General features: G+C 26.2%; 1 protein-coding gene across 2 annotated transcripts in view; it reads left to right on the top strand.

The window, feature by feature from the left end:
* Positions 1–16,381, top strand: part of LOC107439834 (Opa1 mitochondrial dynamin like GTPase) — a 40,335-nt gene that overhangs the window by 22,083 nt on the left and 1,871 nt on the right. For both annotated transcript variants that reach the window (XM_016052552.2, XM_016052551.2), the window contains 16 exons: positions 696–795; positions 1,609–1,739; positions 1,844–1,916; positions 2,345–2,417; positions 2,534–2,649; positions 4,269–4,333; positions 4,604–4,680; positions 5,344–5,436; positions 5,526–5,598; positions 6,380–6,535; positions 6,667–6,775; positions 7,910–8,040; positions 11,332–11,418; positions 14,323–14,436; positions 14,611–14,704; positions 15,859–15,969. In XM_016052552.2, coding sequence (XP_015908038.1) covers positions 696–795; positions 1,609–1,739; positions 1,844–1,916; positions 2,345–2,417; positions 2,534–2,649; positions 4,269–4,333; positions 4,604–4,680; positions 5,344–5,436; positions 5,526–5,598; positions 6,380–6,535; positions 6,667–6,775; positions 7,910–8,040; positions 11,332–11,418; positions 14,323–14,436; positions 14,611–14,704; positions 15,859–15,969 — 1,603 coding nt within the window. The remainder of the gene's footprint in view (positions 1–695; positions 796–1,608; positions 1,740–1,843; positions 1,917–2,344; positions 2,418–2,533; positions 2,650–4,268; positions 4,334–4,603; positions 4,681–5,343; positions 5,437–5,525; positions 5,599–6,379; positions 6,536–6,666; positions 6,776–7,909; positions 8,041–11,331; positions 11,419–14,322; positions 14,437–14,610; positions 14,705–15,858; positions 15,970–16,381) is intronic.

Here is a 16,381-nt window from a genome sequence, read left to right as displayed (position 1 = left end):
TTTCCCCTTCTTACCATTTTTCCTCTACTCAACTTCAAGGATGAGTCCAATTTCCGCTTTTTTCGTTCTAGATTAAAATGGCGGGAAAATCGAGCAAAAATTTTCCCGGTTTTCTGGTTTCCCGGTTTTCTGGTTTCCCGGTTATCTGGATACCGGATAAATGGTTCTCTACTGTACAATAAATTTCTATTTATTACAAAACTAGTTTTATTTCTTAATTAATTTTTATTATGATATATTGTCTAAGTTTATTTTTTATATTTATTCCATCTTCCTCTCGCGATTGTAATTAGCAGCAGTTTTGAAAATATTATGTAGCTTTTCTTATTCCACAGCGCTATCTACTGGCTGACTTTTTTAACTAATTGTGAAAATTAGCAAGAATAAATAACTGGTTTTCTAAGTAGAATGCAGCAAATTGTGCATTTCTATTTTCTCCTGTTCTTCTAAACTCATCTTTCAAATACTTTGTCATTTTTCACACACCTACACCCAGTGTTTTGAATCTTGTATTTTAACATCGTCATTTTCTTAGTAAAATGAAATATACAATAATTTTGTTTCCGACTACCTTTCTTGTTGATCACTATTTTTTTTTTTTAGTGTTTAGACTTTCCCATAATTTTTACTTCATGCTGCCTATTTCACAATGAATGTTGAAATTTAAATGATTTTTTATTTTGTCTTTTTATCAGACTGTCACTGTAGATATGATGGATGGAACCAGGGAAGCCATTCGTGATATGACGCAATTATATATGAGTAACCCAAACTCCATTATTCTCTGCATACAAGGTAATTTTGATTATTTAAAAAATTATATTAGTTATTATTTTTATGTGTTAATTCGTTTGGAACATAAAAATAATGCTTAGTACTAAGATACTAAGTTGTTACCTGATTAAAAACTTGTTCGTTCGAAAATGCATAAACAGGAAATAACAGCCGACATGTTTCGAACGCTTAAAAACAGCCATCCAGTTTGAAGACTTGCCAGGTGTGAAAAAGAAGAAAGAAAAGTGATTTGAAAATAAAGCAAATAGTTGGCAACAAAAAATGGAAAATAAAAACTAGAAAAAATGTAATGGCTGAAAGAGAAAAAAGATGAAAAACAGAGCAAGAGACAACGCAGTGGTCTAGAGGGACAAATCAGGGTGAAATGCATTTCCATGCGCTATGGAGAGGTGGTGAGAAACTAGTGTCATTAACAACAAATTACTTTCACTTTTATTTCTTGTCTTGAAAATGGGTGTCTGTTGCGCTTGAAACATTTTGACTGTTATTTCCTATTTACACATTTTTGAAGCGAATGAAGTTTTTAATCGATAATATCTTACTACTTCAGTTTCTTAAGATTATTTATTTAATTATTCTTGTTTGTTTTTTTTAACTATCTCTTAAATTATTTTATTACTTATTGCTTGAAAATATTAACTAAATATTTTATTCAATTGTAGTACTATTGTGTTTTTGAAATTGTAATCATTTTGGTATTAGTTACTCCTGGAATATTCATGACATATAATATGACGTAGATTATTGAATAGTTATTCATTATAATCCTCGAGATCATCAAATAGTTTTTTTGAATCTATATATGTGTACTAGATGGCTCTGTTGATGCTGAACGCAGTATTGTTACTGACTTGGTTAGCCAAATGGATCCTCAAGGAAGAAGAACTATATTTGTTTTGACTAAAGTTGACTTAGCTGAACAGAATTTAGCTGATCCAACAAGGGTAATTATGCCATTATTAAGTACAATATAAAATGTATTTTAATATTTGCAAATGCATTTTATATCTGTGTTATATTTTCTTGAATTGTATTTTTGACTTTTTAGATTAAAAGAATTTTAGATGGCAAATTATTTCCTATGAAGGCTTTGGGTTATTTTGCTGTTGTTACTGGTCGTGGTATGTTCTTTTAATGAATTCTTCTGTAGCCCACAATTTTTTTTAACATTAATGTTGATTAAAAATAGATAATTTCACCTAGATAATAGGATATTCTATTCAATAATGAGTTTTTAAATGTAAACAGAACACAAGATATAAATAAATGTATGTGTAACATTTATTTATATCTTGTGTTCTGAAACTTTTACTTATATTTTTTATTATTATCTTTTTTATGTTCAAGCCTAAACAATCAGTATTACTGAATATCATCATATTATGTCAAAACTATATAACTTTTTTATTTATGTCAAAATTATCTCACCCTTTAATTCTGTCTTTACTTTTCATTTACTGTCTACATTAGTGGATAGTTTTCATTCATTCAAACTAATGATACTTTCTATTTTTTGTTTTGTTATAATTGTTTATTTGTCTTCAAATAGGTGGTAAAGATGACAGTATCAGCATTATTAAAAATTATGAAGAATCCTTTTTCAAAAACTCCAAATTGTGCCGGTAAATCTTCAACTTTTTTCTTTTTTCATAAAAAATACCATACTTATCAATTTGATTTAACAAAGTTGCATCAATTGTAAAATTATGCTAATTTTTTTTTCTTCTCCTTTTTTAAGGACTGGTATTTTGAACACTTCTCAGTGCTCTACAAAAAATTTAAGTTTTGCAGTTTCTGACTGCTTCTGGAAAATGGTAAAAGCATCTGCTGAGCAACAAGCCGATGCTTTTAAAGGTAAGATTAAGTTTACTTGATTGATTGATTTATGAAGCCAGGATTGCTCAGTGGTTAAGGCATGAGACTGTCATTGCACACTTTTGGTTGGACCGACCTAGATTTCAGATTTATGAATACTAGCTTGTGCATAATGCTGACCACATTGCTATAATCATGCTATTGGTCATGAAATAATCCTTTTGGCCTACAGCAGGCTGTGTACCTTTTTATTTGTTTTAAATTTGTTGATACAAAAGTAAAATGATGTATATGATGAAGCTATAAAATTCAAAATGAGTATCATAAAAATTTAATGAAACTACTACTTCCACTCATATATTTTTTTACATGTCTTCATTACATCTTTTGTCCTCTTTTGTTTCAATTTTGCTGTTATAAAAAAAATGTCTAATTTTATAATCATCATAATATAACTGGCTTTCATTGATCTTTTTTATTTTTAATTGTAGCAAATAACTGTATGAATTTCAGCATGTCATTTTAAAGAAAAAAGCAAATCATGTTATTCATTTATCGCTTTTCAATGTTCATTTCCTGTTTTAATTTTTTTCTAAACATATTTTTAAACACACTTGTGTTTAAACATTTATTTGCCGCATTTTTTGTGCTCTTATAAATTATAAGTTTTTATGATAATTAATATTTTCGAGATAAATATGAATCCATGTTATTTTCCAAATTAAACTGTTTCTGGCTTTATATGATTTTTGAGTCGCACATTTGAACAATTCCAGATCTCAAAAAGATAGTCATTATTATTAATTGTCTGATTATAATATTTTATTGTCACATTTAGTCTGGTCCTCTCTTTAATGAAGGTCCATGTTTTTATCTTCTTATTGTATTAATCATTGTATAGTTTGTTTGTTTTTTAGTTATTGTATGAGTATTTTTACAAATATTCTTTTAATTTTATATTTTTTTGGTAACTAATAGTAGGGAAAAGTGGGATAATATTGGGTAGTCAAGATTCAAAGGCCTGTTTAACCTAAAAACTGATAGATATAATCAGGATATTCATTGTTTAGTTGTGTATAATATTTCATTCCTCAAAAATCATTGATGTGCTACTTTTTTTTCTAAAAGTAGTAGATTCACCTGGTCTTATTCCACTAAATGAGTAAATCCGGGTGCACTTGTTAACAGGGATCTGTCTTGGTACCTAGGTAGTGCCTAATTTGTGAAAATGTAGACATAATTTGTAAAAGTTAAAAAATATAATAAAAAATCAGTACAAAAATATGGTAAAGTAAGAAGATATTTTCAAAAATTGTCACTACAAATAAAAATCCTTTATGACTGGTAAATTTTTATATATTTTCCCCATATATTGAAAAATAATTTTGCTATTGTAATATTTTTGCCTTAAAAGTGTATCTAAATTTAAAAATCATTGTCCATTGTCAAATTTCAACTTGAATTTTTTAAAAAAAAACATGAATTTAAAAAAAAAATACGAACAAACCCAATTCAGAAGACAAATTTGCCTTCGTGGAAGACTTTTTTGATGGAACTAACCCGTATTTGCAGATTAAAAAGATTGTTTTTAAAACTAGATGTCTTAAATTAACTAATTCATTTATTTTCAATATTTAATTGACATTTTATTATTCTAGCTGCTCGTTTCAACTTAGAAGCAGAATGGAAAAATAATTTCCCTAGGCTTCGAGAACTGGACAGGGTAAGTAATATGATGTTCACTATTAAATTGACAGGAAATTAAATTAAAAAATACAATTAATTTATGTAGTTTTCTATTTCATATTGGAAAGAACTAATTTTACATACGTGCCCAGTTTTTGTACTAATCAATACCTATATTGCCCTTAATTATATTAGTAAAACTGAATACCCTAGTAAGTTTTTTTGATGGTTTTAAATTTCTAATTGTAAAACATTTAATTTTTAAATTGTTATTATATGCTTTGTTATTCAATATTTTTCTCTATAGGATGAGCTCTTTGAAAAAGCCAGGGGTGAACTTTTGGATGAAATTATTAATCTAAGTCAACTTTCTCCCAAGCATTGGTTTGTACTTCAAATATTTATTTCTTTATTGATACTGATAAAGTTTGCTATATTGTTTTTGTTTGTTTTTTCAATGATGTTTTTAAAGTGAAACAGATTTTACTACATGATTTTTTTTTTTTTTAATAAATTACTTCAAATCTACTATTTTTCTCCATTTATTCCCTAAAATATTTTTTATGTTATTTGCAGTTAAAAATTTTTGAATAAATACTTAAGATAACAACAATGTTTGTAGATAATAGAGATGATTTTTATTTTTAGATCTAGACTGTAATTAGTTGAAAATGTTGATAAATGAATAAAAAAATTTGAAAGTCTTATTTGCGAAATTGATTGAGATATGTAGCTGAGATTAGAGGAATCATAAAACAGTGTTCTTGAATGAAATATCCACAAAGTAATTTCATGGGAGATATTCAACTTTGAATAATCATGTATCTTTAACTAGTAATGATAAACGGAATGTCATATTTTAGAGGCAGACAAGTTCCGGTGTAATGTTTTGTTCTATTTTGATGATGTATGGAAATAATATTAGGGTCTTAAAAGTCCCTAATATTATTTCCTAATACCTAATATGTACCTAATATTAGGTACATGGTATGTATTAAAGTAAAATAAACTATTCAATGTTTAAGCTTATATGTTTACATATTTCAGGGAAGAGACACTATCGAAAGAGCTGTGGAAAAAAATGTCAGCATATGTATTTGAAAATATCTATGTTCAAGCTCTGCACTCAGATAGTCCTGGGTATGATCAAAATACAATGTAGTTTTCATTTCCTACAGTCTTAAAGTTGTTAACTTTAAAAGAAAAATTATAATATATGTTTATTACAGATCTTTCAACACTGCTGTAGATATTAAAATGAAACATTGGGCTGATGAAATGCTACCAAAAAAATGTGTTTCTGTGAGTATTTACAATTATATATTATTATTGGATACCTTTTTTACTAAAAATTTTATTGTCTGCTTATATGAATAAGTTAAAATTGCCTATTTATAGAAATTGTGTGTGCTAGAAATTAACTCTTATATATTTCTAAAAAAAAAAAAAAAATTACAAGTTTATTTGTGTTATTGGTCAAAGTCTTTACATTTTGTCAGATATTATGTATAAAGTTTTGCCTCAACTGAAGGCAATTGTGTGCTGTATTTATTTTAATGTACTTCATGATACAAGTCTCCTACAATTGTCAAAAAATTTGATTCTGGAGAAAAAAGATTAAAATAAATAAAATGAGAATAAAATAAAAAAAAGTTGGAGAATATTGCATTCTGTTAAAACCTAAAAAATTCCTGGAAAATACTTGTTAAGACATAATGCACGCAAATAAATAAATGAGCTTTCAGCAGTAGTTTTTAACTAATCTGGTAATAAATTTTTCATTTAGATAATAAGATGCCATCAATGATTGCTGCAATAAATGGCATATACTAATTTTTTTAACTTTTATTACTGTTACCTAAAACTTTTAAAAAAAAGTTCCAAAATCAAACTATTAAAATTATTAAATCTTAGAATTCTTAACTTTTAAAATCACTTTTTGAATTTTTTCTATTCTTTTTAACAATTATATAGTAAGAAAGTGTTCTCTCTTTAAAATTAAACTGGAAGCTAATTTTCTTATTATCTGGTTTTAAATTAAATTTACTTTCATCAATTCTTTAACTATTAATTATTTTTAAAGGTTGGTTGGGAAACTTTGCAAGATGAATTCTGCAAAATTTTAGAAAAATCCAAGTCTTCAAAAGAGCATGATGATATATTTGACAACTTAAAAAATGCAGTAGTTGATGATGCTATACGAAACCATTCATGGGAAGAAAAGGCCGTTGATATGCTGGTACTTATGTAGTTCTCACTTTTTTATAAAATACTGCAGTATACTCTATAGAAAAATGCTGTTTATGTAATTCTGTTGTCTATGATTGCAATGGTTTTTATGTATGTTTTCATTATTTGCTTTATAATTAGCGAATTATTCAATTGAATGCTTTGGAAGACAGAGCTGTTACTGATAAGCAACAATGGGACTCAGCTATAAAGTTTTTAGAAGCTAGTGTTAAAGAAAGGCTGGCTCAAAGTAAGATTTTGTTTTAAGTATTTATATTATGTATTTATTTATATACTTTTAAGGAAAAATTTGTATTCGTATAAAATGTCTGTCACTTTGTACCTTCATTAAAAGACCTAACAAAATAACTTGTAAACATTTCCTTCTGAAAGATCTTTGTAGAAATGTGTATATGTTTAAAAATGTGTGCCACTTTGTGTCTTTATTCATTGTGGTTTGGCATTAAAAGACTTAGCAAAGTAACTTTAAAAGATCTCTATAGAATCTTTTATAAAATTTTGCTGAGAACCTTAAATCCTTCAGTTACATAATGTATAAGATAATATACATAATTAAAATATATTGTTAGAAACATTTATTTATTATTTCGGTTTTTTCTTGTTTTGAATTTTTTTTTCTTAAAATATAACCATGTTTGCAGCTCAGTAGTTCACTAAGCTAGAAAAATCGTTTTTTTTTTTTTTTTTTTTTTTTTTTTTTTTTTTTTTTTTTTTTTTAAATTAGCTTGGGACATTTTAAAAAGCTAATGTCTCTTAAGATTTCATTATAACTTGTGTGTAATTTATAATTTATCTTTTGACCAGACTTGTAATAATTGTTTTACAAAAATAATATTCACTAGACTAGAGGTATTCACTAGCCTCTATCCACTCGACGAGCAATAATTGTTGTTTTTTTAAAAAATTGAGGATATTTTAATAAACTAATGTCTCTTAAGGTCTTATAATATATCTTTTTTTTTTTTTTTTTTTTTTTANTTTTTTTTTTTTTTTTTTTTTTTTTTTTTTTTTTTTGTTCTTTATAGCTAGTTTATCTCACCCTTTACTAATAATTATCTTGTTCAATAAAAATAATCAAAAATCTTAAGAAACTGATATTTGCTTATAAATCAAAATTTTTGTGTAATTAAAAGATTTTTTTTTCCCACACCATAGTAAATATTCATTAAAGTTAATGATTATACTCTGCAATAATATTTTTTGATGTTTTCAACCTATTTTAATACTTTATATATATATATATATTATTTAATGTTTGTTCATATCCATGAACTTATAAAATGTCTATCATAACTATTTCAGGCAATTTTATTTATTCATTGTTGTAAAATGTACATTTTTTTAACTATTAAAAAATTTTCAGCTAATGCTTATATTTATGAAATGGAAGGGCCGTCTTTCTCTGAACGTTGGTTGCATTGGATGAGTAGAACATCTGATCAACAATTGTGGTCTAATGTTAAAATAGAAATTGAAAAACTATTTAATCATTATGTGAGTATTATTTTAGATCTGAAAACTATTTAAGTATTTTTAAATTTCTTCCAAACTTTGCCAAGATTTTCTTTTAAAACAAATGGCTTAAGAAATTCCGAATATATTCCACACACCCTCCAGTACATGACCCTGCAATAGCTAATTAATAGCGATTTTTTTTAATATATTATTGAAAATTTTAAAATAACTTTCACTCGAAAAACCTGAAAAAACCATCCAAGCTTGACATGCATAGTCTGTCTAGTTTCCAAAGCTATGAGTGCCGAAAGAAAATCCTAAAGCTAACATTTATGCTTCATCATTGTTATATGGCTTGATACTTTAGATTTTTATTTATAAATAGTTACATTGCTAAATAACTTAGAAAAGAAAAAACAAGATTTTCCATTTTCAGGGAATAATGCATAATAGCTGATCTAGCTTGTGACAAGCTTGGAAATTAACCTATCTTAAATATCAGATATCGGCAAGTTGCGATTGAGGTTTAATGTAAATTAATCTGATTTTTACTAAGTTTAACAATTGCTATTATTTCCTGTAAAAATTCAGCTATGTCTATAATTTTGTTTTAGTTCTTAATCATAAGTAACATCTTAAATTACTTTATAGCTGATATCACTATTAATTAATTATTGCTATTTGTGATTTAACTATTACCTTGAGTTTTTAGGATTCTAGTGCAAAATATTGTTTCTTTAATTTCTATACTTGTGTATTATAAAATTTACACACTAATGCTTAGTAAATTTTGTTTCTCACAAAATTTAATATTTGACAAATATTTTCATCCATTAAGGAGAGGAAGTAATGTCGTTAACAAGGGAATCAACATTCAAGTGAATAAAACAAGATTCCAGGATATCAAGATGGGCTGATGTAACTGGAGTGGAAATAATTTTAGCATTGTCGAAATTGAATTTATTCTCAAGATTCCAACAATGTGAAGCAGCTGTGGAATCATTTCAATTGCTTTACATTGTTGGAATCTTTGGTATAATTTTAATTTTGACAATGCTAAATTTATTTCCCAGTTACATCAGCTCATCTTGATGCTCAGAAATGTTATTTTAATGCTGATTCTCTTACCAGCAACATTAGTGCCTCTCCATAACTCATGGAAATGCATTTAATCCTGATTTGCCTCTCAGCCACTGTGATTTTTCTTGTTCTGTTTTTAATTTTTTCTCTCTCAGTTTCTGTGAGTTTTTGTTTTTGTTTTTTCATTATTGTTTCTTGCCTTTATTCTTTTATTTTTCGTTGACAATTTTATAAGGTTTTTTTTTTTTTTTTCAAACCATTTTTGTTTCTTTACATTTCTATCAAGCCTTGAAAATAGGCGCATATTTTTGATGAGGTTAAAACATGACGAATGTTATTTCCTATTACTTATTTCTGATGTGAATAAAGTTTCCAATATAATAATAGTTAAAATTTTGTTTTTATTCCATAACAAGATGCATTTCCAAATTTACAAATGGACGAAAAACTTCAAAAGTTGTAGTAAAGAAAACAGAACAATAATTTAGACTATCTGGAATTTTATTAAAAAACTAATGTAAAAAATAATTTTATTATTTATTACTGTTTCTGCTATCATAATCTACAATTTATAATAGATATATTTTTAATTATGTCAGTATTTTCTTTTCCTTATAATAGCTTTCTATTATTGGTTTCAACTAGCTTTTTTGCTTCCCATTTGCTTATTTGAGTTTTTGAATGAAGATTTATAGGGCATCAAACTATGCATTTTCTAAAAGAATTCTATTTTTAGAATATTACATATTTTCATATCTAAAATACAAAAAAGCATTTTATAAATTATTCTACTTATAAAGTAAACATTTAATATTTTTGGTTTTAATATAAAATATTTGAGCTGTAGCGACAAAGTGACAGTACCTGAAACTTAATTATTTTTTTTCTGGTATTATAGGTTGCCAACTGCTGGTGTAGTCAGTGATAAATTTAAAATATGTAACTTTAGGTTTCCTGTATAATTTGGAATTTGCAAAAGTTTTACTTTATTCTTCAAAACAGTTAGCCAGTGGTGAATGATTGGAAATAATTTCACTGATCCAAATGAAGGATAAAAAATACAAAAAAGATTATGCAGAAGAGCATTCCTAATTTATTTCTAGCTATCGAATGTTTATAATTCAGTTACTTCCAAATGTTGATTCAACCAAATTCTATTCCAGTATACAGCCATATCCCAGTTTTCCATTCATATCCAGTATCTAACAATATTCTTCATAGAAGAAGAGAAAGGGTGAAAAATTCGAAATGATTTCCCTAATCCTGGTGAAAGATTAAAAAAAAAAATACAGGAAAGATGATACAGGCAGAAGAAAAAAGAACATTCCTAATTTATTTCTAGCTATCTAAAGCTCATAATTCTATTAGTTCCAAATGTGGATTTTGTGCAGTAGTGAAAAGATAGCTCTATACTTTATAAGAACGATTCTGTAGTGTAAATGACAATTTACACTCCATTCAATTGGAAAAATGCTCAGTGTTTTTTACTTTAAAAAATTGAAAAAAAATAAAAGTTACTATATTTGTTTATTATTATGAAAGAAATTATAACTTTATTACTATTTTTGAGATACAGTTAAAATGGGTTAACATTTAATATTTATTTAGGAAATCATACAAAAATGTATTTTTGAAATGTATGTCAGTTTGCTTAAATTTTAAGAGGCATTTGTGGTTCTTTTTTATATATTTTCAATGTAACATTTTTGTTTATATGCTTATTTAAACTTATTCATTAAAAGTATAAAAAATGTAATTAAACAAAAATGAGGACCAAAATTTAAGTACAATAAGTCAAAATCGAAAAGCGCTAAAAGCAGCATAAAACCAAAATTGTTTTTGGTATGCAATTTAAATAAATAGGAGAGAACTTAAATAAAAACCTAACAAAATTTTAAAAATAAGCATGTCAGCAAAAATAGTGCTTCTTCAGGGGTCACACTTCCCTGCTAACATGCTGGAACCTTTCTGTAGTCAGTGGTTCAACCAAAAACTGACTGTGCCCTGAGGACCCATAATGGAAGACAAAATTCAATGGTTAAAATAAAAAAAGGAAAATCCAGAGACGCATAATTATATCTAAAAACATAAACCAAAAGTTCTCTGGGAGAAAAACATGTCAACATATGAAATCTGTAAATGGAAAGTAACAATTAAAATAAACTAAAAAAATTAATTGCCAGATCTTATTTCTGTTATCTTATCTGTGATCTTATTGCCAGATCTTTATCTGTTTTAATTCTTATTCAGACTCACAGCCCAACTTTAACAGCTGATGAACTTACCACTATAAAAAGAAATCTTCAAGCTGCAAATGTGGAAGCTGATTATGATTTAGTATGTGAAATATTTGTTTTCTTCTGATAGAATTGTTTAATGTAATTAAAAAATTGCTGCTTTTCTCATTTCTTTCAGTTTAATTATTTCTTTTAGTTTCATTAGATTTTATTTAATATACATTGTTATTTGTATCAAATATCATTAATATGAAAAAAGTTCAAATTAAAATAAATTCATTTTTATTGAATAACCGTGTATTCATTTTGAGGAAAAGGTGAAGTTTTGACATGATTGAATGTAGATAGACAAATATTGTTTAGATAATTCTGTGCAGTAATTAGCAGTACTCAATAGTTGTTCTGATATTCCTGATTTTTTTGTGTGTTCAGAACTTCCCATTTTCTACAAATACACTTTATGTAAAAGAAATTGAGTTAACGATTATACTATATCAAATTTTTACTGTGATGAATTCAGGTATCAAATCCTTATTCATTATTTCTATCGGATGCAGTAACAAATCGCGTAAGATTAGAGTTTTATAGTTTAAAAATTTTACTTTGTCCTCTACTGTTTTTAAAATGGTGAATTCAGAGGCAATTCTTAGAATGAGGCTCCCACACCTCAGGGAGGACAGGGAAAACCTGGCATTGTCAGGTTTCTGATTTTTTTTATTTTGAGTATTAAAAACAGAGAATAGTCAGGGAAAATTGCAAATTTTTACAAAAACCTGGAAAATTCCTACATCTTACCTGGAAAGTTTCTACATCATACCTGGAAAATAACCAGTCTGAAAATTTTCAGTAACAGTTATTGAGATTCGAATTAAATAATTTTTGCATCAATTACAATTATTTGATGTGAAAATTACATATTTTAGGGAAACTTCCTTGCTTCCATCCTTATTCAGTGATATTTTTTTGCTCACAAAATCTGATATTTGACCTTGAAAATAAAAAATCAAACTTTTCTGATGAACATTGCATGGTATAGATAAATTATGGTCTTGATTTTCCTTGAAATGTTCCTGATATACCTTGAAAAGTAAAAAAAATAAAAAGTAAAATAAACAAAAATTTTGAAACATCTGAAATTGAGCAGGAATCCTGTTAAAATTACTTTTTGTACAGAAATGTTCATCAAGCTGTTCACTGTATTTTAGTTATAAGATTTTTAAAACCCTAATTATAAATTAAGGATGTCTTGAACTTGCAAGTTTTAATTAAATCTTGGTATCAGGGAATATTGACAACTTATATATAAATACCATTAAAATGCAACAGTACTCTAAAAATGTTCTAAATTATGGTTTGTTCAGTGCTTTATTAATAAAATTATATTGAAAATTGTTGAAACTTTCTGTTCTGAACAAAGCAATTCTGAAGTTAAAAATAGTGTATTTTATAATTCTTTTGCGATAAAATTTGCTGAAATTATTCTTAAGTAGAATAAATTCTTTTAAGTATGTCTTTAAAATAAAACTACAAAAATATGTGTTTATGACTTTGAAACCATGTGGAAAAAATAATGCATTTCATATCCCAATTATTTGTTTGTCTTTAAAAAAAATTTTATAGAGCGAAAAATAATTAACCGAGTATTTTTCTGCCTATTGGTTTAGAAAAGACAATTCGTTTTATTTGTATTTATTTTATGATTTATTTTCGTTAAATATGTAATGATGGTATTTTTGAATAGATTTTCATTTTAAATTGTTGTAACAATTGAATCCTATTAAATTACTACTTTTAATTTCACTTCATTTTAAAAAAGAAATAATTTCATCGAAATAATTTTAATATAAACGAAGTCAGTTTATTTAGTATTATTGTAAACTATCAAATCAGCGTTATTTTTTAATAAGTTTGTGATTTCCCATTTTTTATTTTGGACAGTTAATAACTATTATCAGGGGTGATTGTATTCCGGGGGCACCCCGAAATTCCAGATTTTTCGTATCTTTCTTAGGAATCTAAAAACTAGAAGCGTGGCATGCAAATTTTGCAAGAATATTGTAGAATTACGCGTATTTCCGGACAATTGGTTTACAGACTTCTGCGAAACAAAAAGTAATAATCTGACAAAATGTTGAAATTTTTTCTAAATCCCGTGAACGAGACGTTTACATACATTCTTCCGCCAATTACTTGAAGAATTACATCTTATGTGATTCTTCCGCCAATTTTATTCTTTTGGTTTGGTGGATTTTCACCATTTGGAACTGCTAATATCGTGATTCTTATTCACACGATTTTATAATCAACTATCGATTTTCGTATTTACCTAATTTAAAGGCTTTTTAGACCACGTGAACAATTCGTATTCACGCAATTTAAAATATCGTAAATTGCAATTCCTATTCATGCGATTTAAAAGTCCATTATTGTTATTTGTATTTACACGTTTTTAAAACCCAATATTGCGATCCGTATTCACGCTATTTTAAAATCCAATATTGCAATTCTTATTCACGCATTTGTAATATCAAACATCGATTTTCGCATTTATGCATGATTTAAAAACCACACATTGCAATTCGTATTTACACGATTTAAAAATCCAATATTGCAATTTGTATTTTCGCGTTTTTAAAATACGACATCGTGATTCATATTCTTGTGATTTTAAAATCTAATATCTTGTTTCTTATTCACGCGGTTTTAAAATCCAATGTCACGATTCTTGTGAGAAGTAAGTTTTTTCTTGAATTATTTACTCTTAAAGGTATGATATTCTGCATTAGTAGATAATTTAATGATAAATGTTAATTCAAAAAATTATGTTAAATATAAAACATTGTATGGTATATAAATTGATATTAATTGTTTCGCTTAAAAGTTTCAGGGTTTTTCACTTTGTGTATGATATCAAAATTAAATTTGTACTTTTATTTTCTCTTGATTTCTGCAATGCTAGTCATCCTGTATTAAGTATTGTAATTTTTTTTCTATTTTTTAATAGATAAAACAAGTATGGCATCCGCTTCATAGAAAGCATTTTCTAGAAAGGTCCTTACAGAAAGCCTATGATTGTAAAAGGGCTTTCTATCTCTATCAACAAGGATTGGATTCAGAAGTAAAAAACTGTTTTTAATTAAATGTTAATGTATTAAATACATAAAGCTTTATTCATATTATTTTTAGTGCTTGTAAAATGTTTTTTTTTTTATTTATTTCTTATCATTTTGTTCATTTAAATTGTCAGTTTAAACTGATGGTACCTAAAGTATTATTCTCTCAAAACTTTTAGATGGATTGCAATGATGTTGTTTTGTTTTGGAGAATACAGAAAATGCTACAAACTACATCAAATGCTCTTAGACAACAAATAATGAATGCAGAAGGTAAATTTCTTTATTTTTAATTACCTTTACTTGTTATGTAAATATATATGCATGATCAAGTATAATATGTAATTGTATGTAATGTAGAAGGTAACCCAAAATTAACTCTGATGTTGAGAGCAGCATTATTAAAAAAAATGCTTGGATAGAATTATGCAAAATTAGAAATTCTGAAATTTGAAAAATGGTAAAAAATTTGCTGAAAAATTAATTTAATCTAAACAAATGTTTTAAAATTACAACTTTTATTACTAATTGTCTTGCATTATGTTTTTTCCTAATTTGTCTAATTTTAAATATATTTCATATGCTAATTTAATTATATTTATATTTTATGCTTATATTATAATTATATTTGAAATATTATATTTTATTTTATGCTCAACTGAAAACATAGATTTTTGGTGGGTTTCCATAGATTTTTAGTAAAAAAACTTATTTCTATGATATTTAATTTTCTTATCATTAAACAATTTTTTAAAAAATAATAACAATTTGCATACTGTAGTCTTATGTAGAATAATGTCTAAGAAATTTTCTTTTGTAATTTTTTTTATTAATTCTGAAGTTTTTATTTTACATTTATTTAGTTATATTTATTATTTACTTATATCAATTCAGAGTCACTATTTCAAGCTTAAACTTCAAAAAGATTTCCTAAAATTTTTATCTACAGACCTATGAAACTATCAATTAATCAAAATTAATTAGTGTTTTGTTCAAATTGATCATGAATTATATTATTTTAAATTATATTTGCTTTAAGACTCTTTTTTTTTCATGGAATATAAATATTCATAAACTATTGAATTCATGTTTAATATTATTTAACTTTCATAGAAAACATATTGCTGTTTTCAGATGTTTTATTTTAATAATTGGAACTGAATTATAAACTTAATAAAGAAGTTAGAAAAAAACGATTTGACCATAATAGACACCTGATTGATGTATTTATACCAATGCAATCTATATTAAATAATGATGCTAATTCTTGATTAGGAATGCATTATCTTGCTCAGTATCTAAGTATTTATTTGTTTCTTGAGTGTTCCAAAAATATCTGAACTATATATTTGAATTTTATATTTGCTTAAAATTTTAATCCTGTAATTTTATTTTAGTATTTATTCAAGTTTAAACTTTTTTTTTAGCTCGTAGATTAGAAAAGGAAATAAAGGAAGTCTTAGAAGATTTTAGTCAAGATAATGAAAAGAAGAAAAAGTTATTGACTGGACGGAGAGTTACTCTTGCTGAAGAACTAAGTAATCATTCAATATTTTTCTGTTTATTAGTAATCAGTTTTAATTAATTAGTGATCAGTATAAGTATTCATTCAATATTTTTCTGTTTATTAGCAATCAGTATAAGTAATCATTCAATATTTTTCTGTTTATTGTATTAATGATTGTTATATATCATGGCATAAAAAATATTCTAAACTCAGAGCTCATTCTAGGCAGGGTAAACAGGGTGCAGCACCCTGCTGCCCTTTTAGTCAAAAGAATCCACCCTGTTGCCCCTGATGTAATAGACTCCATACCCTTTTTGCCCTTTCTTTCCTCAACCCTTCTTTATTTTCAACTCTTTTTATTTAGTTTGTCATTGCTGTCAATACATAGATTTATATGGGTAAGGAAAAATAGCTATCACACCCCCTTGTTGCACTTGTCTTTG

Source organism: Parasteatoda tepidariorum, chromosome 10 (assembly GCF_043381705.1).
Source record: "Parasteatoda tepidariorum isolate YZ-2023 chromosome 10, CAS_Ptep_4.0, whole genome shotgun sequence".
NCBI lineage: Eukaryota > Metazoa > Arthropoda > Arachnida > Araneae > Theridiidae > Parasteatoda > Parasteatoda tepidariorum.
Note: the sequence above shows the minus strand (reverse complement) of the source record. Positions and strands in the feature narration are given on the sequence as shown.